Genomic DNA, 25,903 nt, shown 5'->3' on the forward strand with positions numbered 1-25,903 from the left:
TCGATTGTATATGTGTTATAGCTAACTTCTTGTAACTACTGTGTGACCGGTAAGATTCCTATAAAAAATTGTTTTGGAAAAAAAAAAATACCATGCCAAGATGGGTGATTTATATCCCACATGACAGTAGCAGGTGGTCATTTTTGTTTATATGATCTTTGAAATACTTTTAACACAATAAGGTGAATAAACAAAAAAGGAAAAAAAAAAACATGTTCTCCTCTGGGGTCTTAAAAGCTAGCAAATTAATGCCTTTGAATTATGGTGTTGGCAAAGAATACTGAATATACCATGGACCGCCAAAAGAACGAACAAATTTGTCTTAGAAGAAGTACAACCAGAATGCTCCTTAGAAGCAAGGGTGGTGAGACTGGGTCTCACCTCCTTTGGACATGTTATCAGGAGGGATCAGCCCCTGCATAAGAAGATCATGCTTGGTAAAGTAGAGGGTTAGTAAAAATGAGGAATACCCTCAATGAGATGGACTGACACAGTGGCTGCAATAATTGGCTCAACCAAAACGACGACTGTGAGGATGGGGCAGGACCGGGCAGTATTTCATTCTGTTGTACGTAGGGTCACTATGAGTTGGAACCAACTCGACAGCACCTTACAATAGCAACAATCCAAACAGAAAAAATTTACTAACCCCTGATCTAAAATCCAACAATTCCACTCCTAGGTATTTACCCAAGAGAAGTGAAAGTATGGCCACAAAAACTCATACAAGAATATTTATAGAAGCCCTATTCATATTAGCTAAAACCTAGAAATAATCTAAAAGTCTACCAACAGGAGAATGAATAAATAAATTGTAGCTTGTCCATACAGGAGAATATTATTGAAGGGGAGTAGGCAGGACAGACTACTGATACACACAACAACATGAATGAGCCTCCAAAACATGATGTTAAGCAATGAAGGACGCCAGACACAAAATAGTACTTGATAAGTCCTTTTACACAAAATTCAAAGGAGGGCAAACTACGGAGATAGAAATAAATGAGACGGAGATTTAGGGGGATGGAATTGACTGGAACAGGACATGAAGGAACTTTCTGGGAGGGAACGGAAATGGCCTCTAGCCCATTTTAGATGCTGATTAGACAGGTAAATACAAATGCCAAAACTCATCGAACTGAACACTTAAGATCTATATATTTTATCAAAATTTCTAAAATATAAATAAGTAAACAGTACTCTTGGTCCCATTTTTTTCTTGATCCCTTTCATCTCCTGCTCCCTGAAACACAGATGAGTAAACCATCAACCATAAAAAGGGCCACACGCTAGCAATAGCAGAACAGAGAGGTGAAGCTGCCTGAGACCCTAAGGATTTTATGGAGCACTGCTGTCATACAAACTGCACTGAATTGCCTACCCCAGATTTTACACTGGTGAGATACAAAGATGGCAAAGAATGGGACCACTACCTTCTTTAAAACACTGCTATTTGGCATTTCTATTAGTCACGATCAAACTTAATCTCAATTAATACATCCCCTAATTCATTTTTTTGAGACTACTATTGTGTTGATATCAAAATCAGACAGAAATAGTTTGAGAAAACAAAAAGACAGCCCAGTCTCACTTATAAACTTTGACAAAATATTAGCAGCAACATAGTAAAAACAATTAATTCCTAACTAGGCTGAGTGTATCCCTAGAATGGCAAAATGGTTTAACTTTCGAGAGAAAATAAAATCTATTAATGTAATGCATCAAATTGGTAAAGGAGAAAGACCATTTATAATAAAAACTCTTGGTAAACCAGGGCCAGCAGGAAATTTCCTTAAACAAAGAACTGTACCAAAAACTTACAGAAAGCATCATAATTAAGGATAAAACTTTCAAAGCATTCGTTTTCCAATTTAAAAAAGACTGCATCTATTCAAGATTGTGCTGGAAGCTCTGGCCTACACAGCAAAATAAGAAAACTAATATAAGCAAATGATTTCCAATACGGGGTATACAGAAACAAACTTTTAGAGCAAATAAAAATATTCGGCAAAGTTGCTAAATATAGGATCAGCACACAAAAATAAAAATGCCCCACACAATAACAAAAAAATTTTCAATGTGATTTTTAAAGATAAAATCTATTTAAAAATAATAAGATAACCTAAGAGTCAGTAGAGCGAAAAGGCACACAAGTTCTATACGGAAAAATTATAAAATATTATTGGATAACAAAAAAAAAAAAAAGACCTATTTATAAATGGAGAGAGATACTATCTTCCTGGATGGAAAGCCTTGGAAGGCAGGCCTGAATGTCTGCTTCCAAAAGTTCACCCTTCATTAAAAAAAAAAAAAAAACCCACTGCCGTCAAGTTGATTCCGACTCATAGTGACCCTAGAGGACAGAGTAGAACTGCACCATAAAGTTTCCAAGGAGCACCTGGCAGATTCGAACATCCTTCATTACTGTTATAAAATGCCTGCAGTGTTAAAAATGCTAAATAAAATTATATAACATTAACTGCTTTATACCTTCTTTTGCTGATGTACAATTAGCATCAGCCTATCCATTAGGAAACCCTGGTGGCATAGTGGTTAAGTGCTACAGCTGCTAACCAAGAGGTTGGCAGTTGGAATCCACCATGCGCTCCCTGGAAACTCGATGGGGCAGTTCTACTCTGTCCTATAGGGTCGCTATGAGTCGGAATCGACTCGACAGCAGCGGGTTTTTTTTTTTTTATCCTTCATTAATCAAGCTTTCAGCTGAACACATTAAATCACGTAGGAAAGTTAAACAATTATAGGATTCCCTCAGTAATACTGCAGTTAAGCTATGGGGAAAAGTGCTCTCATAAAACCACATTGTATAAACATTTAATTAATCTCTGATTCTAACTTTCCAATTCTTTGCTTAAATGTACTCAGTGACCAGCAATTATTCTGGCGATTTTTTAATTTTCTTCTAGGTTTTTAAAGCTTCAGGGGAAAAAAATATTTAAGACACTTACAGAAGACATTGTGATACTTCTACTTTGCTTAGTACAACAATGAACAATTAAATTGATTTTTTAAATTGAATGTACCCTTTACAGGCCAAAAATAACACACAAAAAAACCCTATACCTTTTTCACTTTTTTCTATTTGACCTAAGATGAAGTCCTGATTTAAATAAAGCAAAAATATACTTACAGAACTAGCATCAACATCACTGTGTATGGCAACCGTCTTAATGCCCATCTTCTTGCAAGTTTTAATAACCTATTTTAAAATACATTCATGTCATCTATTAACAATGATTCATATTTAGAGGGACTTATTAATAAAATTCATAGAGTAAAAAAGAAAATAACATTAAAATTCTACTTACCCTACATGCAATTTCTCCTCTATTAGCAACAAGAATTTTATCAAAAGTCTGGAGAGAAAAAACACATTAGAAATTATTCCTCATGTGCACACACGCACATACACACACACACCAACTAAAAGTTAACTCTATTCTCCAGCAAGACAAGGATATCAACGTTATTTTTATTCACATAGTATTTACGATTAAAGTCAAATTACATAAAATATGTTACTAATGTTCTAGTCCTAAAAAAATGAACTTCTAAACATTATTGTTCTTAATGCCTTATTTAATATCTTTAGTCATTTATGAAAACTCTGAGACCAGAAAACACCAAGTTTTTCCATAATTAACAATGGACATGATCCTACTAAATATTGCTTCCTGAGTAGTATTAAAAACTACAAACAACATGTTCACAAGCAAATGGAGCTACTGAACTCATCTAGTGAGAGTTGGCCCTATAGTTATTTTATTAAAACATCAATTGACTAGGTTAATTTATACATAAGGAGACCAAGGGATTATTTATAAATTCTCTCACCAAAAAAAATCTACAAAAGATATTTCAGAATTCTGAAAAACTTTACACAAAATTGCTTGACAATTTACCTGATATAATTTATTTTTCTAAATTCAGGGAAATTATAGATGTCGTAAATTGATCAATGTTATGGATTGAACTGTGTCCCCAAAAAATATGTGTTGTAAATCCTAACCTCTTTGCCTGTGGTTATAATCCTATTTCAGAATGGGCTGTCTTTGTTATGCTAATGAAGAAGGATTAGTGTTGAGTTATCTTTAGTCAATCTCTTGTGAGACATAAAAGAGATTAAACAAGCAAGTAGGGAGAGACGGGAGAAGACAGATGTCAAGCCACATGACCACCTCCTAGGAGAAGAGGCTCAAAGAGACAAGGATCTTCCTCCAAGCCACCAGAGAGACAAAGCCTTCCCCTAGAGCTGGCACCCTAAACTGTGAGAAAAGAAATTTCTATTTGTTAAAGCCATTCACTTGTTGTATTTCTGTTATAGCAGTACTAGATAACTAAGGCAGACTCTGGTACTGAGAAATGGGGATGCTGCTGTAACAGAAACCTAAAATATGGAAGCAGTTTTGGAAATGGGTAGAGGGTAGAGCTGGAAGAGTTTTATGACGCATAATAGTAAAAGCCTTGATTGCCCTGAAGAAGCTGTTGGTAGCATTATGGATATCAAAGGTGATTCTGATGAGGGCTCCAAAGGACGTTAGGAGAGCTATACAGAAAGTCTCTTTCACCTCAGATAATACATATGGTATCAGAAACAGAATGCTGCTAAACTGTGGTCAATTAATGTGCTTCAGGTAAGGCTTTAAAAGAAAATGATGAAAATCTGATTGGACAATGGAGGAAGGGTCATGCTTTTTATGCAGTGGCAAAGAACTTCTCTGAGTTACATTCAAATGTTTGGTGGAAGGTAGAACTTGTAAGTGTTGAACTTGGATATCTGGCTGAAGAGATTTCTAAGCTTAATCTTAAAGGGGCTGCACGGTTTCCCCCTATCACTTATAGTAAAATGCAAGAGGAAAGAAGTGGACTTAAAAAATGAACTGTGTAAAATTAAACCGGAACGTAAAGATTTGAAAAATTCTGTTCTACAAACTAAGGACATGCGTCCCAGAATGTTCACCAAGGACATGGCCACACAACCTTTTGTTAAAGAGATTAAGCCTGCAACTGATGGATCTAACTAACTACCACAGCAGAAACCCATCAGCTTAGACTGAATGAGGACAGAGAAAGAAAAAAGGAAAAAATGCTGTCAGCCTCTTAGAATTCTATAGGCAGGAAACGGGCCAAAGAGCTCCATCTGCTGTCCTCTGAGGAATAAAAGAAAAAAAAAAGGACCATTCCTGGAGCAGCTCGGAGATCAGCAGAACTATTGGAAGGAGAATAGGAAGCAGGGCCTTCTTAGTTTCAAAGGGTGGGGCACATCCTCCTAAAGAGTCAGATCTTCACCACCTTGGTTCCAGAGAGTGCGGCTCCCATTAAGGTGTGCCAGGGGAATGGGACCACAGCCCAAAGCTGAGGGGGCAGGGCTGTAATATCCAAGGTCAGAAGAACAGAGCCTCCCAGAGCCAAATGGTGGGGATGCCACTCAGATGGACTAGGAAAACAGGAGAGCCTAAACTGAGGGAGTAGAGTTACCATCCTAGAGCCCGGAAGGCAGAGCTGAAGGCCAGGGCTGAGGGGCCTCTACCCAGAATCCACAAGGCATGGCCAACATCCAGAGTTTAGAAGGCAGGGACATTATCCAGATGGTCTCAGAGAACAAAGGATTATGTTCAAGCCTTGAGAGCTAGTCATGTGTTCTGCTGGGTTTTGGACTTGCTTGGTGACTGTTATTTCTTCTTTTCCTCCAATTTCTTCCATTTGTAATGGAAATACCTACCTTTTGCCTGTTCCACCATTGCACTTTGGAAACAAACAACTCATAGTCCAGATTCCAGTTTTACAAATGAAAAGGAATTTTGCCCCAGGATGGAACATGCCTAAAGGCTCACCCATATTTGATTTAAATGATTCAGATGATGAGAGGTTAGACTTGGAGTTGATTTAAGACTTTCGGGATGATGTCATGGGGGTGAATGTTTTTTGCCTGTGGCAAGGACATGAATTTTGGGGAGCCAAAGGGTGGAATGTTATGAATTGAATTGTGTCCCCAAAAAATATGTGTTGTAAATCCTATCCTCTATGCCTGTGGTTATAATCCCATCTGAGAATAGGTTGTCTTTGTTATGTTAATGAGGCAGGATTAGTATAGGATGTATCTTAAGTCAACCTCTTTCCAGACATAAAAGAACTTAAACCAAAGCTAGAAGCAGAGATGAGGAATGAGAGATGCTAAGCCATATGCAGACTGTCGAGGGGCAGAAGTTCAGAAGAGACAATGACCTTCCACCAGAGCCAACAAGGGGAGAAGCCTTCCTTAGAGCCGGCACCTTGAATTTAGACTTCTAGCCTCTAAACTGTGAGAAAGTTAATTTCTGTTTGTTCAAGTTATCCACTTGTAGTAGTTCGGTTATAGCATCAAGAGATAAGACAATTACCAAGCGAAAGTCTGATATAAGTATAATTTATATACCATCTCTGTTGGGTTAGGACATAACATTAAAGGATACTTTCCTTAACTCAGAACAGATACCAGTTGTACATACATTCAGAAGTTCTCAGACCAAACAGGATATACCATTTGAATACACTGTTAGACAAGAATAACCATCAAATTTTGAAGCAGCTGAGCCAGCATAATAGGGTAGGTCCATCCTGTGTGAATTTAGAGACTTAAGTTCTAACCCCAGCTTTGCCACTAAAAACCTTTTTGGTTTTAAACAGAGTAATAAAAAATAAATAAAATTTTTTTTTTAATCTCTGTAGGTCTTAATTTCCATACATATAAACTGGTAGTAGTCTAGTGGAAACTACTTACTATGGTTCCCTCCCTCCTATAAAATGTACAGATTAATCCTTTAAGAAACAACAACAATTTTAAGTAATTTGTATGCCACACATATTCGTACACAATTATTTCTGGTAAATGAACTGTTGTGAGTTAAAAAGAACTATAGGGCCAGTGGTAGTTCAGAGGTAGACTTCTCACCTTCCATGTGGGACACCCAGGCTCACTACCCAACCAATGCACCTCATACGCAGCCACCACACATCTGTCATCAGAGGATTGCATATTGCTATGGTGCTAGAAGTAGTATGGCCAGAATCCTCCTCGAAAGCAAGAGCGGTGAGACTGTGCCTCACTTACTCTGGACATGATATCAGAAGGGACCAATTCCTAGAGATGGCACGCTTGGTAAAGTAGAGAGACAGAAAAAAAGAGGAATACAGCAATGTGGATTGACATAGTCGCTGCAACAACAGGCTCAAACAGCAACAATTGTGAGGATGGCAAACCGCCCAGGAACACTGCCTTCTGTTACACATAAGGTCGCTGTGAGTTGGAACCGACTTGACACCACCTAACAACACGATGCTGAATAGGTTTCATGAGAGTTTCAGACTAAGACACTAGGAAGAAAGGCCTGGTTAACTTCTTCCAAAAACCAGCCAAAAATACCCTATGGATCACAACAGTCAGATCTGCAACCAATGATAGAAATGATGCAGGAAATGACAGCATTCCCATCCCTTGTGCCCGGAGTCACTATGAATCCGGGGTGACTCAACAACAGCTACCAATAACAACAATATGAAACTATTAAAAAAAAATTTCACTTCTGTTTCTAAAACATAAGTTAATGTTATACATGATCTTACACATCCATATAGAGAAAGTCACAGAACAGCAATTGGAAAAGGCCTTAAAATTCGTTATTTAATCATTATTCTACCAACTCTGTGGAATGTTGACAAGCCTCTACTTCATAAATCAGTAAATTCCTACTTTGATAATACCCTGGGCCATCAGAGCCCAGTTCATATGGGCACATCATTGATCCCACCCCCACCTCAGTCTGAGACTGTGAATAATCTGCTTTTGTACCCAAACAGCCATGTTAAAGCCCTGTGAAACACTAAGCATATACTAAGAAAAAATAATTACACTTCCTTGAACTGGACTGCAAAATGTTAAGCTTTCTTAAATGTGTAATAGACTGTATCCAATAAAAGCAACATAATCTGGGGAAGTGGAGCCAAGATGGCACAATAGACAGACACTTCCGGTGAGCCCTCTAACAACACAGGCTCAAAAAAACAAGTGAAACAAGTATATTTATGACAAGCTAGGAACCCTGAACATCAAAGGCAAAGTCAGAAAACGAACTGAGCGGCAGGCGAAGGAAGAGAAGGTTCAGGAGCCCAGAGGAGTTACCGGACCTGAATCTCCTGAAGCCCTCAGGTACCATTCCTGTGAGAGGCGACGGCGGGCTGATTCTAGCATACGGCCACAGTTTCCTCAGGGAAAAGCAGCCTACTCACACCTCCGGAGCCAGAGAAGAACAGCGCCCTCGGCAATAGCTTGGGATTTGCATACATTTTACTGCGCATCCCCAACCCCCACCCCCAGGCTGACTTCAGTGGCTGTTGATTTTCCTGGGCCTGAGATAGGCCCTCTTGAGCACCTAGAGCCATTCTTCCACCCTCGAAGAAGGAATAAATTCCCTCGAAGAAGGAATAAATTCACAATTGGGGGAAAGATAATTTGCCAGGTCCACTAACCAGGGAACTCAGGACAGAAGCAGATCCTGTCCAGGCATAAATGGTCCGTGGACTTTGAGTACCTTTCCCCTCTGCATGGACCTGTGTGGGCCTATTTCAGGAGAATAGGCTCTTGTTGGCAGACTACAACTGTTTCAGCTGTGTGGTGGAGAGGGATGTATGATGTTTCATACAGCTATGACTATTAAACACAGTCCTTACCTACCCACGTCAGCAGCCAAAGGACTGGTGGCTCCACTCAGGTCACCAAACAACACATGACAGGGGTCCAAGGGTAACTGGTACCTCCCAGTCCTTACAACCAAAAACATTTGGTGCCCATGGTCTATCTGCAGAACTCACCCACCTGTACAATCTGGGGAACAGAGACAGGTTTTCCTCAGAGACACGTGGGGGACAATTCTCAGCCCCCTGCCTTGTTCAGAGAATGACCTGCAGCTGCAATCAGGTACCAGTACCTACACCAATCACCCCTGCCCCTCTAAGACTGCAGGACAGGGCCTGTACCACACACTTGACGATCACCTACCTGGACATTTGAGCTGAATTCATACAAGAAAAGTGAATGGACTCCTAGACTGATAAACCTGATAACAACTCTAGCCATCTGGGGACAAGACATCAGAGCTCCAAAGGCGAAAATAACCAAGCTACCTCACTCAAGCAACCCATCTGGGCATATCAAAACAAAACAAAGCAAGAAGCTACGACACAGTAAGCAAACATAAACTAAACCAATAAAATAACTTGTAGGTGGCTTGGAAACAACAGTCAATATCAAGTCACATAAGGAAACAGACCAGGATCACCTCAACAAGCTCTCAAAACAAACAATCAATGGATCTTCTAGACGAAAGTTCATTCCTGGAATTACTGAATGCAGAATACAAAAGACTAATATACAGAACCTTTCAAGTCATCAGGAAGAAAATCAGGCAACACACAGAACAAGTCAAGGAACACACAGATAAAGCAGTAGAAGAATTAAAAAGGTTATTCAGGAACATAACAAAAAAATTAAAAAGCTAGAAAAATCCATAAACAGACAGCTATCAGGAATTCAGAAGAATAACAATAGAATTACAGAATTAGACAACTCGAAAGAGAAGCAGAATTGAGCTAGAGGAAAGCAGAATTTGTGAACTTGAAGATAAAGTACTTGGCACCAATATATTTGAAGAAAAACCAGATAAAAGAATTTTAAAAAATGAAAAAACCTTAAGAATCATGTGGAATTCTATCAAGACAAATAACCTAAAAGTGACTGGAGTACCAGAACAGGGAGGGATAACAGAAAATACAGAGAATTGTTGAAGATTTGCTGGCAGAAAGCTTCCCTGGTATCGTGAAAGGTGAGATGATACCTGTCCAAGATGCTCATCAAACTCCACATAAGGTAGATTTTAAAAGAAAGTCACAAAGACCTATTATAATCAAACTTGCCAAAACCAAAGATAAAGAGAGAGTTTTAACAGCAGCTAGAGATAAACAACAACGACAAGTCACCTACAAAGGACAGTCAATAAAAATAAGCTCGTACTACTTGGCAGAAACCACGTGGGCAAGAAGGCAATGGGATGACTTGAATGAAGCATTGCTGTAAAAAAAAAAACTGCCAGCCAAGAATTATATATGCAGCAAAATTGTCTCTCAAATATGAAGGTGAAATTAGGACATTTCCAGACAAACACAAGTTTAGGGAATTTATAAAAACCAAACCAAAACTATAAGAAATACTAAGGGGAGTTCTCCGGCTAGAAAATCAATAATATCAGGTATCAGCTCAAGACTAGAACACTGGACAGAGCACTCAGATGTCAACCCAGACAGGGAAATCAGAAAAATAAGATTAAAAAAATGCTCAAAACAGGGAAACAGTGATGTTATTATGTAAAAGAAGACAACATTAAAACCGTAAAAAGGGACTAAAAATGTAGTTACAGATCTTTCATATGAAGAGAAAGACAACGTGATACAAAGAAATGAAAGTTAGGTTTAAATTTAGAAAAATAGGGGTAAATATCACGGTAACCAAAAAGGAAACAAACTATCCTACACATCAAAATAAATACAAGGAAAAAAATACAGACTCGGTAGAAACAAAATCAACAACAACGAATATGAGGAAAAGACATGATATAAACTACTCGAGACAAAAACTTAAGTGGGAAAAAGAAACTGTCAAAAACACACCAAAAAAGACATCGAAATGATAGCACTAAAAATTCATACATATGCATAATTACATAAAATGTAAATGGACTAAATGCACCAATAAAGAGACAGAGACTGGCAGAATGGAATAAAAAACACAATCCATCTGTATGTTGCCTACAAGAGACACACCTTACACTTAAAGACACAAAATAAAACTAAAAGGATGGAAAAATATATATATATCAAGCAAACAATCAACGAAGAGCAGGAGTAGCAATATTAATTTCTGACAAAACAGACTTTAAACTTAAACCCATCAGAAAGGACAAGAACACTATATAATAATTAAAGGGACAATATACCAGGACAATATAACCATATTAAATTTTTATGAACCCAATGACAGGGCTGCAAGACATGTAAAACAAACTCTAACAGCACTGAAAAATGATACAGACAGAAACACAATTACACTAGGAAACTTCAACACACCACTTTAGGTGAAGGACAAGAAATCCAGAAAGAAGCTTAACGACGACATGGAAGATCGAAATGCCACCATCAACCAACTTGAACTCATACACATATACAGCCCAGTATACTTTCAATTCTAGTACACATGGGACATTCTCTAGAATAGACCACATATTAGGTCATAAAGCAAGCCTCAGCAGAATCCAAAACACTGAAATATTACAAAGTATCATCTCTAAACATACTGCCATAAAGGTAGAAATCAATAACAGAAAAAGCAAGCAGGGAAAAGAAATCAAACACTTGGAAACTCAACAATACCCTGTTCAAAAAAGACTGGGTTACACTTTGAAGTGTGGTGTTTGGGGTCTTAAACACTAACAAGCAGCCATCTAAGATGCATCAATGAGTCTCAACCCACCTGGATCAAAGGAGAATTAAGAACACCAAGGTCACAAGGTAATTATGAGCCCAAGAGACAGAAAGGGCTACATGAACTAGAGACTACATCATCCTGAGACCAGAAGAAATGGATGGTGCCTGGCCACAACCAATGACTGCCCTGACAGGGAGCACAACAGAGAACCCCTGAGGGAGCAGGAGAAAAGTGGGATGCAAACCTCAAATTCTCATAAAAAGACCAGACTTAATGGTCTGACTAAGACTAGAAGAATCTCAGCGGTCATGGTCCCCAAAGCTTCTGTTAGCCTAGGACAGGAACCATTCCCAAAGACAACTCATCAGACATGGATTGGACTGGACAATGGGTTGGAGAGAGATGCTGATGAGGAGTGAGCTACTTGCATCAGGTGGACACTTGAGACCATGTTCGTATCTCCTGCCTGGAGGGGAGATGGGAGGGTAGAGGGGGTTAGAAACTGGCAAAACAGTCACGAAACGAGAGACTGGAAGGAGGGAGCAGGCTGACTCATTAGGGGGAGAGTAAATGGGAGTGTGTAGTAAGGTATATACAAGTTTATATGCAGACACTGACTTGATTTGTGAACTTTCACTTAAAACACAATAAAAATTATTTTTTAAAAAAAAAGACTGGGTTATAAAAGACATTAAGAACGGAATAAAGAAATTCAGAGAATCCAATGAGAAAGAAAACACTTCCTATCAGAACCTTTGGGACACAGTGAAAGCAGGGCTCAGAGGTCGATTTATATCAATAAATTCACACATACAAAAAGAAAAAAGGGCCAAAATCAAAGAATTATCCCTACAACTTGAACAAATACAAAGAGAGCAACAAAAGAAACCCTCAGGCACCAGAAGAAAACAAATAATAAAAATTAGAACAGAATTAAATGAAATAGAAAACAGAAAAACAATTGAAAAAATTAACAAGACCAAAAGCTGGTTTTTTGAAAAAAATCAACAAAATTGATAAACCATTGGCCAAACCAACAAAACAAAAACAGGAGGACAGAAAGCAAATAACGTGAATAAGAAATGAGAGGGGCGATATTACAACAGACACAACTGAAATTAAAAGAATCATATCAGATTACTATAAAAAATCATACTCTAACAAATTTGAAAACCTAGAAGAAATGGATGAATTACTAGAGACACACTACCTACCTAAACTAACACAAATAGAGGTAGAACAACTAAATAGACCCACAACAAAAGAAGAGATTGAAAAGGTAATCAAAAAACTCCCAACCAAAAAAAGCCCTGGCCCAAACGGCTTCACTGTAGAGTTCTGCCAATCTTTCAGAGAAGAGTTAACACCACTACTGCTAAAGGCATTTCAGAGCATAGAAAAGGATGGAATACTCCCGAACAATCTATGAAGACAACATATCCCTGATGCCAAAACCAGGTAAAGTCACCACAAAAACAGAAAATTACAAACCTATATCCCTCATGAACTTACATGCAAAAATCCTCAACAAAATTCTGGCCAATAGAATTCAACAACATATCAAAAAAATAATTAACCATGACCAAGTGGGATTCACATCAGGTATGCAGAGATGGTTCAACATTTGAAAAACAATGTAATCTATCATAAAAATAAAACAAAAGACGAGAATCACATGATTTTATCAATTGATGCAGAAAAGGCATTTGACAAACTTCAACACCCATTCATGATAAAAAAAACTCTCAGGAAAATAGGAATAGAAGGAAAATTCCTCAACATAATAAAGGGCATTTATACAAAGCCAACAGCCAACATCACCCTAAATGGAAAGAGCCTGAAAACATTTCCCTTGAGATCAGGAACCAGACAAGGATGCCCTTTATCATCATTCTTATTCAACATTGTGCTGGAGGTCCTAGCCAGAGCAATTAGGCTAGACAAAGAAATAAAGGGCATCCGGATTGGTAAGGAAGAAGTCAAAGTATCTCTATTTGCAGAGGACATGATCTTACACAGAAAGCCCTAAGGAATCCTCAGGAAAACTACTGAAACTAATAGAAAAGTTCAGCAGAGTATGCGGATACAATATAAACACAAAAAAATCAGTCGGATTCCTCTACACCAACAAAAAGAACACCGAAGAGGAAATTATCAAATCAATAACATTTACAGTAGCCCCCAAGAAGATAAAAGACTTAGGAATAAATCTTACCAGAGATGTAAAAGACTTATACAAAGACAACTACAAAACATTTCTGCAAGAAACCAAAAGAGATCTACATAAACGGAAAAACATAGCTTGCTCATGGATAGGAAGGCTTAACTTTGCAAAAATGTTTATCTACCAAAAGCCATCTATAGATTTAATGCAATTCTGACCCAAATTCCAATGACATTCTTTAATGAGATGGAAAAACAAATCACCAACTTCATATGGAAGGGAAACAGGCCCCGGATAAGTAAAGCATTACTGAAAAAGAAGGACAAAGAGGGAGGCCTCACGCTACCTGATTTTAGAACCTATTATACCTCCACAGTAGTCAAAGCAGCCTGGTACTGGTACAACAACAGATACATAGACCAATGGAACAGAATTGAGAATCCAGGCATAAATCTATCTACATATGAGCAGCTGATATTTGAAAAAGCCCCAAAACAATTAAATGGGGGAAAAGACAGTCTTTTTAACAAATGGTGCTGGCATAACTGGATATCCATCTGCAAAAAAATGAAACACGACCCATCCCTCACTCCATGCAAATAAAATTAACTCAAAATGGATCAGAGACCTAACTATAAAATCTAAAATGATAAAGATCATGGAAGAAAAAATAGGGACAACGTTAGGAGCCCTAATACATGGCATAAACAGTCTACAAGAAATTACTAACAATGAAGGAAAAAAACTAGATAACTAGGAGCTCCTAAAAATCAAACACCGATGCTCATCCAAAGACTTCACTAAAAGAGTAAAGAGAATATCTACAGACTGGGAACAAGTTTTTAGGTACAACATTTCCGATAAGCGCCTGATCTCTAAAATCTACATGATAATGCAAAGACTCAACAACAAAAAGATAAATAATCCAATCAAAAAATGGGCAAAAGATATGAAGAGACACTTCACTAAAGAAGACATTCAGGTAGCTAACAGATATATGAGGAAATGTTCACAATCATTAGCCATTAGAGAAATGCAAATCAAAACCACTATGAGATTCCATCTCACTCCAACAAGGCTGGCATTAATCCAAAGAACACAAAATAATAAATGTTGGAGAGGTTGTGGAGAGATTAGAACACTTATACACTGCTGGTGGGAATGTAAAATGGTACAACCACTTTGGAAATCGATTTGGCACTTCCTTAATTCCTTAAACAGCTAGAAATACAATTACCATAGGATCCAGCAATCCCACTCCTTGGAATATATCTTAGAGAAATAAGAGGCTTTACACGAACAGAGCACACCCATGCTCACTGCAGCACTGTTTACAATAGCAAAAAGATGGAAGCAACCAAGGTGCCCATCAAAGGATGAATGGATAAATTATGGTATATTCACTCAACGGAATACTCAATGGAATACTACACATCGATAAAGAACAGGGATGAATCTGTGAAACACTTCATAACATGGAGGAACGTGGGAGGCATTATGCTGAGTGAAATTAGTCAGTTGCAAAAGGACAAATATTGTATAAAACAATATTATAAGAACTCGAGAAATAGTTTAAACAGAGAAGAAAATACTCTTTGATGGTTATGACAGGGGGAAGGAAACAGATATTCCCTAATTAGATAGTAGATAAAAGCTACTTTAGGTGAAGGGAAAGCCAACACACAATACAGGAGAGGTCAGCACAACTGGACTAAAACAAAAGCAGTTTCCTGAATAAAGTGAATGCTTCAAAGGCCAGCGAAGCAGGGATGGGGATTTGGGGACCATGGTTTCAGGGGACATCTACGTCAATTAGCATAATAAAATCTATAAGAAAACATTCTACATCCCACTTTGGAGAGTGGCGTCTGGAGTCTTAAACGCTAGCAAGCGGCCATCCATAATGGATCAATTGGTCTCAACACACCTGAACCAAAGGAGAATGAAGAACACCAACGACACAGGTAATTACGAGCCGAAGAGACAGAAAGGACCACATAAACCAGAGACTACATCAGCCTGAGACCAGAAGAATTAGATGGTGCCTGGCTGCAACCGATGACTGCCCTGACAGAGAACACAATAGAGAACCCCTGAGGGAGCAGGAGAGCAGTGGGATGCAGACCCCAAATTCTTGTAAAAAGACCAGACTTAATGGTCTGACTGAGACTAATAGGACCCTGGAGGTCATTGCCCACAGACCTTCTGTTAGCCCAAGACAGGAACCGTTCCCAAAGCCAACTCTTCAGACAGGGACTGGACTGGACAACAGGTTAGAAAAAGATGCTGGTGAAGAATGAGCTTCTTGGATCAAGTAGACACTTGAGACTATGTTGGCATTTCCTATCTGTAGGGGAGATGAGATGGCAGCATAATCACCACTGCTAAAAATTAACCACTAAGCAATTGTCATGCTAAATAAAACAAATTATGATAACACTACAGGGATTAAGTAGAAATTCCATTCTAATTTCTATTCAAGAAACAATAGTGGTTAAGAGCCAGAAGTTTGGCTAAGGGGCCAAGGTTGGAATCCTGACACCACTTGTTTTTGTGTGTTTTGCCTTGGGCAAGCCATCCTTCTTGACCCTCATTTTCTTGTATATAAAAAGAGTATCTTAAAAGCACCTGCCACAAAAGGTTGTATGAGTGATATGAATTAATATAATTCAGGTGTTTAGAAAAAAGGAACATCTTGATAAACAAAGACAAGACCGAAGTTGTCAAGGACTGTTGTTTACCTGGATCCGCAATCAACTCCCATGAAAATACCAGTCAAGAAATCAAACAATGCATTGCACCAGGTAAATCTGCTGCGAAAGACCTCTTTAAAGTGTTGTTAAACAAATATGGGACTTCCAGGCAGCGTGGTGCCAAAGACAAAAGCACCATGCCGTCCCTCCCACCAAAGACCTGAAAAATTAAGTAAAACAGAGACCGACATCATTGCTGGAACCTGAAGTGCCAAATAAAGAGATAAAGAACTCAGCCAAGCACTGAATGGAATAAGAAACTGACAGGACAGAGAACAGGGAGAGATACATGCTGAAGGCACCATCAGCTAACTGCACCACGGATCCGCCACCTTGGACTCCTGTCAGAGGTCGGCTGACAGGGAGCACAGGAATCCAGCTTCATGGAGCTCCCAGCAGGACACAGAACACCCAGTAACCAACCATACACGCTTTCCCGCCCCCCATTCTCTTCCCACTGCCCTACCTCCGAGCTTCCTGGCTGCCTGCGGTAGCTCAGCTGGCAGGGAAGTACAGCATCCGTGCCACTTGGATTCACTCCACCCACATCAGAGATCAGCGGACAGGGAATATAAGAAAGGAGCTTCACGAAGTTCCCAGCAGGAGACAGAGCACCCAGTAACAAGCGATTTACGTTTTCCTAACCACTCCCCCACCCCCTCGGCCTCCTCTGCCTCCCACCAGCCTCAATCTCTTGGCCAGAAGGCAAATACCTTTCCCTCACGCTGCTTGGACTCACCCTGCCTATACTGGCCAGGCCCCTGAGCAGGTGTTGTTTCTTTCCATCTCTTTTTGGTTTCTTCTGTGCCTCCTACCCATTCCCCCTCCTTCCTCTGGAACACCTGGCTCCATGTGCCATCTTTGCTTCTTCTTGACAGGCTGTGAAGCCACACTCAAATGGGGAACCACTCCTCCAGCCTGCGAAACCACGTTGGTGGGAGCCCCAGGGCATTTTTTTCCTTGTTTTGCTTTGTTCTGTTTTGTTTTGCTTTGTTTGTTTTCATTTCTTTTTGCAGCTTGGGAGCCCCTTCTAGCCGGGCTGCACTGCACGGCTTAGGAGACACTCCCCCAATATGCGCAGGCATTTTTTTTTCCCCCTCCTCTCTTTTTCTCTGTCTTTCTCCATTTCTTACTTCTCATTTCTCTACACTTACCTTCTTTTCCTATCTCCTGAATACCTGGTGCTAGAAGCCACTACCCCAGTCTTAGCAGCTCTACCTGTGGGACTCTAAGGCTCCTGTGGGTTTTTCTTTTACAAATTTTTATCTAGTTTTTTTTTTTTTCTTTTTTGCTTTCTCCCTTTCTCTGTTTCTCATCTGCCCATGCCAACGGCAAGTTCCCTTAGTGCTTTTTTTTTTTTTCTTTATTTGCTTGTTTGTTTTTTGGCTCCTATTTCTCTCTCCTCTCTCTTCTCTTTCCCATACCCTTATTAGCACCACAAATGACAACCTCCCCCTCTTTCTCACCTATTTACAAGGTGTACTGGGCATTACACCCCCAAGCAGCACAGGCACAGCCTACTGGAACCTGTCCACCATTCATTCCTGGCCCACCCTGTTGGCCCTAGTACATTCCACAAACAACCCGTCCAAGCCCCTCCCCTTCAGCCGAATCTGCCCTCCTGCACCATAGCTGAATAACTGGCCCCGTCCATTGGACAAAGAGGTGAAAAAGTACTGTGACTACAGAGGAGCAAACAACAAAGAACACACAGCCTGTCTGCTCACACATAACCAAAGAAAACAAAAAAGCAGGCCAAAAAAAAGAAACCTGCAATCAAGAAACAAAGAAAATAACTACTGAATGTCCCAAAGAGAGCAGATAATATCAAAACACATAAAAGCAGAACAGGAGGGTTCCAGTAGGCATCCAAAATAAAACACCAGATGATTTTCCAGTAGGGGAAAAGGCACTAGAAATACCTAATAGGGAATTCAAATCTCTAATATTCAGAGCAATCCAAGAGTTCAGACAAAAAATGAGAAAAAAAAGACAAATTTATGGAAAACGCAGACAAAATCATGGAAAATACAAACCAAAAAATGGAACAATTCAGGATAATACGAAAGAAAAATAAAAATGGCAAAAGAAAAACAGGAATGGATGCAAATAACACAAATAAGGAATGAAGCTGGGGACATTACAACAGACCTAACTGAAATAAATAAGATCATAACAGAATATTATGAAGAACAATACTCCAGCAAATTTGAAAATCTAGAGGAAATGGACAAATTTCTAGAGACACACAACCTACCCAAACTAACACAAAATGCTCTTGAAAATCTGAACAGACCCATAACAAGAGAAGAGATTGACAAGGTAATAAAAAAAACGCCCAACAAGAAACAGCCCTGGCCCAGATGGATATACTCGAGAATTCTACCAAACATTCAGAGAAGAGCTTACATCAGTACTACTCAAACTATTTCAGAATATAGAAAAGGAAGCAATACTTCTGAATTCATTCTATAAAGCCACCATAACCCTGACACCAAAACCAGGCAAAGACACCACAAAAAAAGAAAGTTACAGACCAATATCTCTCATGAATACAGATGCAAAAATTCTCAACAAAATTCTAGCCAATAGAATTCAGCATCATATCAAAAAATAATACACCATGACCAAGCAGGATTCATACTAGGTATGCAAGAATGGTTCAACCTTAGAAAATCAATCCAAGTAATCCACCACATAAAAAAAGGGAAATAAAAGAATCACATGATCATCTCAACAGACCAAAAAAGGCATTCCACAAAGACCAACACCTATTCCTGATAAAAAAAACTCTCAATAAAATAGGTTTAGAAGGGAAAGTTCTCAACACAATAAAGGCATCTATGCAAAATAAATGGCCAACATCGTTCTCAATGGAGAGAGGCTGAAAACATTTCCCTGGAGAACGGGAACAAGACAAGGATGCCCTTTATCACTACTCCTATTTAACACTGTGTTGGAAGTTTTAGCTAGAGCAATAAGCAATAAACAGAGATAAAGGGCATCCAAGTTGGTAAAGAAAAAGTTGAAGTGTCCCTATTTGAGGATGATATGATACTATACTTAGAAAACCCAAAAGAATCCATGAGAAAACTACTGGAACTAATAGAAAGATTCACCAGACTTGCAGGATACAAGATCCAAAACCAAACCCACTGCCGTCAAGTTGATTCTGACTCACAGCGACCCTATAGAACAGAGCAGAACTGCCTGGTAGAGTTTCCAAGGAGTGCCTGGTGGATTCGAACTGCTGACCTTTTGGTTAGCAGCTGCAGCACTTAACCACTACACCACCAGGGTTTCCGGATACAAGATAAACGTACAAAAAAATCAGTTGGATTCCTATACACCAATAAAGGGAACAAAGAAAAGAAATCAGAAAAACAATACCATTCATAATATCCCCTGAAAAAATTAAATACTTGGAAATAAATCTAACCAGGGATGTAAAAGACCTATACAAAGAAAACTACAAAACACTACCGCAAGAAACCAAAACAGATCTGCATAAATGGGAAAACATACCATGCTCATGGATAGGGAGACTCAACATTGTGGAACTGTCAATTCTACACAAAGTGATTTACAAATACAATGCAATACCAATCCAGATACCAACAACATTCTTTAAAGAGATGGAAAAACTTATCCTTAACTTTGTATGGAAGGGGAAGAAGCCCCAGATAAGTAAAGCACTATTGAAAAAAAAATAAAGTAGGAGGACTCACACCACCTGAACTCAGAAGCTACTATACAGCTACAGTAGTCAAAACAGCCTGGTACTGGTACGACGACAGATATATTGACCAACGGAACAGAACTGAGAACCCAGATGTAAATCCATCCACCTAGGGTCACCTGATCTTTGACAAGGGACCAAAGTCCATCAAATCGGGGAAAAGACAGTCTTTTTAATAAATGATGCTGGTAAAACTGGATGTCCATCTCCAAAAAAACAAACAGGATCCATACCTCACACCATATATAAAAACTAACTCAAAGTGGATCAAAGACCTAAATGTAAAGCCAAAAACCATAAAGTTCACAGAAGAAAAAAGAGGATCAAAGCTAGGGGCCCTAATACACACCATTAACAGGATACAAATCACAACCAATAACACAAAATCTCCAGAGGGTAATCTAGACAACTGGAATCTTCTAAAAATTACGCAATTATGCACATCAAAAGATTTAACCAAAAGAAAAGAGTAAAAAGAGAACCTACAGAATGGGAAAAAATTGTTGGCTAGCACAGCTCAGACAAAAGTCTAATCTCTAAAATCTACAAGGAAATCCAACACCTCTACAACAAAAAGACAAATAATCTGATTAAAAAATGGGCAAAGAAAATGAACAGGCAATTCACCTAAGAAGACATTCCGTGGCCAACAGACACATGAGGAAATGCTCACAATCTCTAGCCATCAGAGAAATGCAAATCAAAACCACAATGAGAAATCATCTCACCCCAGCATTACTGGCATGAATCAATAAAACAGAAAATAACAAATGTTGGAGAGGCTGCCAGGAGATCAGAACTCTTATGCACTGCTGGTGGGAATGCAAAACGATACAACCCTTTTGCAAAACAATATAGTGCTTCCTTACAAAGCTAGAAATAGAAATACCATTTGATCCAGCAATCCCACTCCTAGGAATATACCCTAGAGAAACAAGAGTCACCACGTGAATAGATATATGTACACCCATGTTCACTGCAGCATTGTTCACAATAGCAAAAAGATGGAAACAACCTAGATGCCCATCAACAGAGACTGGATAAACAAACTGTGGTATGTACACACAATGGAGTATTACACAACAATAAAGAACAACAATGAATCTGTGAAGCATCTCATAACATGGATGCATATGGAGGACATCATGCTGAGTGAAATCTGTGAGTTACAAAAGGACAAATCTTGTATGAGACCACTACTGTAAAAACTCATGAAAAGGTTTACATACAAAAACAAACAATCAGCATGGTTAGGTTCCAAAGTCCAGGCTGTTATGCAAAATCGGTATTATGTAAGGATGGAGGATGACCACCAGACTGAGTCCAGTACAACTAGATGGTACCTGGCTACCACCACTGACTGCTCTGTCAGGGATCACAATAGAGGGTCCCAGACAGAGCCGGAGAAAAATGCAGAACAAAATTCCACCTCAGAACAAAAGACCAGACTTGCTGGCCTGACAGAGACTGGAGAAACCCTGAGAGTATGGCCCCCTGACACCCTTTCAGCTCAGTAATGAGGCCACTCCTGAGGTACATCCTTCAGCCAAAGATTGAACAGGCCCATGAACAAAACAAGACTAAAGGGACACACCATCCCTGGGGCATGGACTAGAAGGTAGGAGGGAACAGGACAGCTGGTAATAGGGAACCCAGGGTTGAGAAGGAAGAGTGTTGACATGTCAGGGGGTTGTTAACCAATGTCATACCACAATGTGTGTACTGTCTGATGAGAAACTAGTTTGTTTTATAAACCTTCATCTAAAGGTCAATTAATAAAAAGATAATAAGAAATAAAATAAAAAGCAAAAATGTCATCTTGAGGACTAAGGTGTGCCCGACCCAAGTCATGATATTTTCAATCGCCTCGTGCATGTAAAACCTGGACAATGAATGAGGAAGACCAAAGAAGAATTGATGCCTTTGAATTATGGTGTTGGTAAAGAATATTGAATATACCATGGACTGCGAAAACAAATCCGTCTTAGAAGAAGTAAAGACAAAATGCTTGTTAGAAGCATGGATGGCAAGACTTCACCTCACATACTTTGAACATGTTAACAGAAGGGACCAGTCTCTGGAGAAGCACATCATGCTCGGTAAGGCAGAGGGTCAGTGAAAAAGAGAAAAATACTCAAGGAGACAGATTGACACAATGGCTGCAACAATGGGCTCCAACATAGCAAAGATTGTGAGGATGGTGCAGAACCTGGCAGTGTTTGTTTCTGTTGTACACAGGATCACTATGGGTCCAAATCGACATAACGGCACCTAGTAACAGCAACTTGTTTAGGATAGTGCCTAGCTCTAATATATACTCAACAGGTATTAGTTAGTTATAGCTATTGTTATTTACCCCTTTGGGCCTAATCTAGGAACGCGTCCCTATTTTTTTAATTAGGAAATTTGTTTAACTACATTTCCTATTTGTTTAACTATATTTCCTATTTTTTTAACTAGAAAAAACCTGTATCACAACAAATATTTGCACTTGACACCTGGCTATCAATGTACTACCAATTAGTGTGTGAACTCAATAAAGCTAATCAATCTTCCACACATAAAATTTCCTTGTAAAAATCAATAATAAATGTATATGGTTCAAAATTTAAAAGGTATAGAAGAAAATACACCCTTTCTTCCCTTACCAACATGGTTAGGTTCCAAAGAACAGGCTGTTATGCGAAATCAGTGTTATGCGAAGACAGGGGATGACTATATCAGATCACAAAATGGAGGAAGACCACATCATTACATAGGTGCCAAATTATATCATTACATAACTGCCAAGTAACACTGTTGCATAAGTGCCACATCATATCATTGCATAAAACCCAAACCACTGAAATCCAGCCAAGATGACACATAACCTTAACCACCAAAGCCAGCATTACTCTCACCTGGCACCTCGGCATTCATTACTGCCAAATGTATGCCATTAATGCACGAAATAAGTGGACAGTAGATTTTTTACTGTTCCCATAAATGCAAGTTGTCAGATGAGATAGTCGATAAGTAAGGAGAACATTTATATTGTAAAGACACCTCACCCTGCCCCAAAGCAAGTGTTATTACAATTTTTCTGTATAATTTTCCAGATAGACTACATGTATAAAAGAATACGCAAACCAATAAACTTAAACCAACTTTAAAACATGTGCAGAGAACGTCATGAGTAGAGGCAGCTACACCCAAGGGGGTAGTACTAAAAACTACAAATATTATCTTTGGGTAGCTCAAGCATGAAGTAGGTATGGGGGAGTTACAGCAAATACAGATAGGGTTTAAAAAAAAAAAATAGCCAGCTTATAAAAATAGGTACACATCACTTAACGACCTGAACTTTAACCTACTGTGGAGAGTCACATAAAATACACCCTGAAGATACTCTAAAAAATATATATATACATATATATACACCTATCGTAGCAATTATGAAGACAGAGAGGCATGAGTTACCATAACAGATAATAAGGGCTTTTACAGCAGCTGTTCTAAAATTGTGCTAATGAAGTCATCTGGGGTAAAAACGCTGGAAGTTTCCTGAGGGGACAAAACAGCTACGCTCACAAACCACAGTACGAACACACTATGGAATACTATGCAAGAATAAAAAACGATGATTAATCTGTGAAGCATCTCACAACATAGATGAATCTGGAGGGCATTATGCTGAATGAGAGAAGTCAATCACGAAAGGACAAATATTGTATGAGAGCACTATTATAAAAACTCAAGAAAAGGTTTATAAACAGAAAAAAACAATCTTGGATGCTTATGAGGGAGGGAAGGGGTGAAGAGAGAAAAATACCAACTAGATAGTACATGAGCGGTAACTTTAGTAAAGGGTAAGACAGTACACAATACTAGGGAAGTCAGCATAGCTTGGCCAAAGCAAAGCCAAAGACACTTTACAGACACATCCAAACTCCCTAAGGGACCAAGTTACCAGGCTGATGGCTGGGGACCATGGTCTCCGAAGACATCTAGCTCAACTGGCCTAACAGTTTATAACGAAAATATACATCCTACTGTGGTGAGTAGTATCTGCGGTCTAAAAAACCCGCGAGCGGCCATCTAAGATATATCTACTAGTCCCATCCCAGCTAGAGCAAGGGAGAATGAAGAAAACCAAAGACGTAAAGACTAGTCCAGAAAACTAATGGAACACAACTACCAGAGCCTCTGCCAGGCTAAGCCCAGGACAACTAGCTGGTGCCCAGCTATCACCACTGACTGCTCTGACAGGGATCACAACAGAAGATCCCAGACAGAGCACAAGAAAATGCAGAACAAAATTTAAATTTACAATAAAAGGACCAGACTTGCTGATCTGACACAGACTGAAGAAGCTCCAAGAGTATGGCCCCCCGACACCCTTTTAACTCAGTTACTCCCAAGGTTCGCCCTTCAGCCAAAGATTAGACAGGTATATAGAGCCACTATGAGTCAGAATTGACTCAACGGCAACAGGTTTTTTATAGGCAAACAATAACACACGTGAGGAATGTACTTCGCAGTTCAATTATGTATATGAGACTAAATGGGCACACCAACCCAAAAACAAAATGAGAAAGCAGGAAGGGAGAGGAAAACTGGACAAAAGGAAAGCGAGAACTCAGGTGGAGAAGGGGAGAGTGTTGACACATCACAGGGTTGGCAACCAATGTCACAAACAATTTGTGTATTAATTGTTCAGTGAGAAAATAATTTGCTCTGTAGACTTTCACCAAAAGCACAATTAAAAGAAAAAAAAAAGGCCACCCCATGTGGAGCAAGGGAGAATGAAGAAAACCAAAGACACAAGGGAAAGATTAGTCCAAAGGACTAAGGGACCACAGCTACCACAGCCTCCACTAGGCTGAGTCCAGTACAACTTACTGGTACCTGGCTACCACCACTCACTGCTCTGACAGGGATCACAATAAGGGTCCTGGAAAGGGCTTGAAAAAAAATGTAGAACAAAATTCTAACTCACAGAAGAAAAAAAAAAGACCAGATCCCACTCCTCGGGGTTTTTTGTTTTTTGTTTTTAATAATTTTTATTGAGCTTTAAGTGAACGTTTACAAATCAAGTCAGTCACATATAAGCTTATATACACCTTACTCCATACTCCCACTTACTCTCCCCCTAATGAGTCAGCCCTTCCAGTCTCTCCTTTCGTGACAATTTTGCCAGTTCTAACCCTCTCTACCCTCCTATCTCCCCTCCAGACAAGAGATGCCAACACAGTCTCAAGTGTCCACATGACACAAGTAGCTCACTCTTCATCAGCATCTCTCTCCAACCCATTGTCCACTCCCTTCCATGTCTGATGAGTTGTCTTCTCCTTGGGGTTTTTAAAGCTGTGACTTTCAGGAAGCAGACTGCCAGGTGGGTTTGAAAATGTATTCAATTTTCTTTATAGATACAAATGCAAAATTAAATAGTCTCAAGTTTTGGCCCACGAAGAAAAATAGAAAGATTGAGCACTTATGAAACCTAAGATGCTGGAGCAATAAATGATTGCACAGCATTAATAAAATTTAATCTGTCCACTGAACACAGTGTAGAGAAAGTTAAACCATTGTAAATCAGCAGTTAAGAGCATGTTTTAAATACTTACTTTTTCATTATGATCGTATTCCACGGAAGAGAAACTACGGGACACCATTAAGCGCAATCTTGAATAGTGTGGAACATGCTACAAAAAAAAGGAAAATAAATTACAGAAATG

At 39.1% G+C, this 25,903-nt stretch overlaps 1 protein-coding gene across 2 annotated transcripts in view; it reads right to left on the minus strand.

Annotated features, from left to right (window-relative positions):
* PCCA (propionyl-CoA carboxylase subunit alpha) overlaps positions 1 to 25,903 on the minus strand; it is a 535,620-nt gene that overhangs the window by 476,918 nt on the left and 32,799 nt on the right. For both annotated transcript variants that reach the window (XM_064275258.1, XM_064275257.1), the window contains exons 2-4: positions 25,793 to 25,870; positions 3,327 to 3,374; positions 3,149 to 3,217 (exon numbers count right to left, since the gene is read on the minus strand). In XM_064275258.1, coding sequence (XP_064131328.1) covers positions 3,149 to 3,217; positions 3,327 to 3,374; positions 25,793 to 25,870 — 195 coding nt within the window. The remainder of the gene's footprint in view (positions 1 to 3,148; positions 3,218 to 3,326; positions 3,375 to 25,792; positions 25,871 to 25,903) is intronic.

This window comes from Loxodonta africana, chromosome 23 (genome assembly GCF_030014295.1).
Source record: "Loxodonta africana isolate mLoxAfr1 chromosome 23, mLoxAfr1.hap2, whole genome shotgun sequence".
Lineage (NCBI taxonomy): Eukaryota > Metazoa > Chordata > Mammalia > Proboscidea > Elephantidae > Loxodonta > Loxodonta africana.